The 2,500-nt window shown below is 42.6% G+C and overlaps 1 protein-coding gene across 2 annotated transcripts in view; it reads left to right on the top strand.

Annotated features, from left to right (window-relative positions):
• The window catches only part of LOC114557729 (USP6 N-terminal-like protein), a 45,232-nt gene that overhangs the window by 38,718 nt on the left and 4,014 nt on the right, over nucleotides 1-2,500 (top strand). For both annotated transcript variants that reach the window (XM_028581373.1, XM_028581364.1), the window contains exon 12: nucleotides 1,720-1,819. In XM_028581373.1, the coding sequence (XP_028437174.1) occupies nucleotides 1,720-1,819 (100 nt within the window). The remainder of the gene's footprint in view (nucleotides 1-1,719; nucleotides 1,820-2,500) is intronic.

Genomic DNA, 2,500 nt, shown 5'->3' with positions numbered 1-2,500 from the left:
CAAGCTCCGTCTGTCAGCTCTGTGAGCTCCTCCCTGCTTCTGCCACAGGCAGGCTCCGCCGTTGCTAGGTTACCTATGCAAATGAGCTGCTGAACTCCTGAACTGCAGGTCAGCTCTGCTTCACTGCAGTGTCTGTAATGGCATTTCGAACATGTTTAGAGGCTAAAAACACGTTTAAAACTTGCCCTGTTTAAGCCTTGTTTAAGACTGTTGGGTGTAAAATCTAGCAGGAGGATAACTCGGTGTAGGTGGCACCGTTTGTTTTCGTTTTTCTCGCTACTGACAGTACTCCTGATTTACTAACAACAGAGCTACGGGTTGAAATCGACCGAAATTCTCCTTTAAAGTGATGGTTCGGAGTAATGTCCCCCTAAGGTCCTTTGCACCATGACCTCGAGCCAAAAGAAGAAGCCAGAAGCTTTTTTCACCTGGGTCTAACATTGGGAGAGTTAGCGTAGAGTAGCGTTATCAGCTGAATAGCTTAGCGCAGGGGCTAATGGATCCAAAGTGTCTCTTAACATTACCCCACTAATAATGCCCGAAATGATACCAAACGTCTACACTAGTACAAATAGGTTATGCTCTCATAAAACGATGGATTGTAAAGTTTGTAAGTACACCAGAAGTTTATATAAATAACACTACACAACACTGTCTACAAATTACAACACCGAAAAGAGATGCAACAAAATTATTTATTAATTTAATGATTAAATAAGGTAATGTCTCCAAACGTACCTCAATTATAACTTGGATCCATTAGCCCCTGCGCTAAGCTATTCAGCTGATAATGCTACTCTATGCTAACTGTCCCAATGTTAGACCCAGGTGAAAAAAGTGTCTTCATTAATCAGAGGTGTGTTTTGGGCGTAACATGCAATCAACCAATCAGAGATCATCTCCCATTCCCTTTAAAAGTCAGGTGCGTTTGGACCTTGGAGCATTGCTGTTATGATGGAGGATTTACACCCTAATATTTTTATTTGTAATCTTCTGCATGTGTGTGTGTGTGTGTGTGTGTGTGTGTGTGTGTGTGTGTGTGTGTGTGTGTGTGTGTGTGTGTGTGTGCTGTGTGTCCCTGTGTGTGTAACAAGCATAGTGTGCGCGCGCGCTGTGCACGAGTCTAGGAGCATTTTACTAATGCTCTGTTAAAATAACAATGAAATGCTGCGTTATTGACTTTAGACCAGGTTTTTGTTGGTCAATGGAGCGATCAATTGCCGCTGCCTCAAGATAGCAATACTCCCAGAATGCACCTGAACACACCTCCCTGTATGACCAGCACACCCAGAATGCCCCTGAACACACCTCCCTGTAAGACCAGCACACCCAGAATGCCCCTGAACACACCTCCCTGTAAGACCAGCACACCCAGAATGCACCTGAACACACCTCCCTGTAAGACCAGCACGCCCAGAATGCACCTGAACACACCTCCCTGTAAGACCAGCATGCACCTGAACACACCTCCCTGTAAGACCAGGTGGGTGCAGGTGCATTTGTTATTTAAACGACATTGACGCTGGACGGGAAACTTGACAACTGCGTCGGTCTTAAACTAGCAGAGACACTTGTGTCGGGCTTTGCGCCGCGCCAGGTACAAGATAGGGCCCCTTATTTCTAAAAATAAAATATGTACAGTAGTGAACGGGGAGAGACAAATAATGTTTTGATCCCGTTTTGAACTGACGGTGACTGGTTGTTTTGGTGTTCTTGTAGACGCCGTTCACACTGACCCTTCGGCTGTGGGACATCTTCATCCTGGAGGGAGAGAGGCTCCTCACGGCCATGTCCTACACCATCCTCAAGATACACAAGAGTAAGGACCAGTGGAGCTGGGACAGTCCACCAGTTGGCTGTACAATTCATTGTCTCAGCAATTGTGATTAACAATAGTCAGTCCTTCCAGAAAAATGCGGAGTTTTTTTGTGATTGTTGCTGGCAAAAATCCATGATTATGCGGCACGTTTTCTTAAAAAATGCGATGGAATATGCTCTATGATATTTATGCAATTTTATGCAATGAAGTTGCGGGAACTTGCAAAATCTGAGGTTTGATGATAAAGAGAAAAAATAGTTTACATATTCAGTCATGGACATACGTAAACAAATAAGATACAAAAATATATACAAATAATATATATATTAGTATAATATAATCATAATAGTCTAAACTGAGGGAAATAAAAGATACAAGAGACAGACTTTCAAAAATCGTTAATAATATTGCCTAGACAGCAGGAGCACTTAGACATCAGATATTAAGATAGCTTTCTTATAGTACATGTCAAATTCAACCCCCAACACCTTCCTTTCGATGATGTTCACGTTGCATAATTACATCACTTCATAACGTTTCCATGGCAACAGGGGAAAATGGCTGCTCTTTTGTGAAGTAAACGCAACATTTTTCATCTTTCTGCTAAGATATATTATGGGACTTTTTTGCAACAAAAATGCGGGGATTATGAAATCATGCAAGTCCCGCATATTGTGCACG

Source organism: Perca flavescens, chromosome 1, assembly GCF_004354835.1.
Source record: "Perca flavescens isolate YP-PL-M2 chromosome 1, PFLA_1.0, whole genome shotgun sequence".
Lineage (NCBI taxonomy): Eukaryota > Metazoa > Chordata > Actinopteri > Perciformes > Percidae > Perca > Perca flavescens.
Note: the sequence above shows the minus strand (reverse complement) of the source record. Positions and strands in the feature narration are given on the sequence as shown.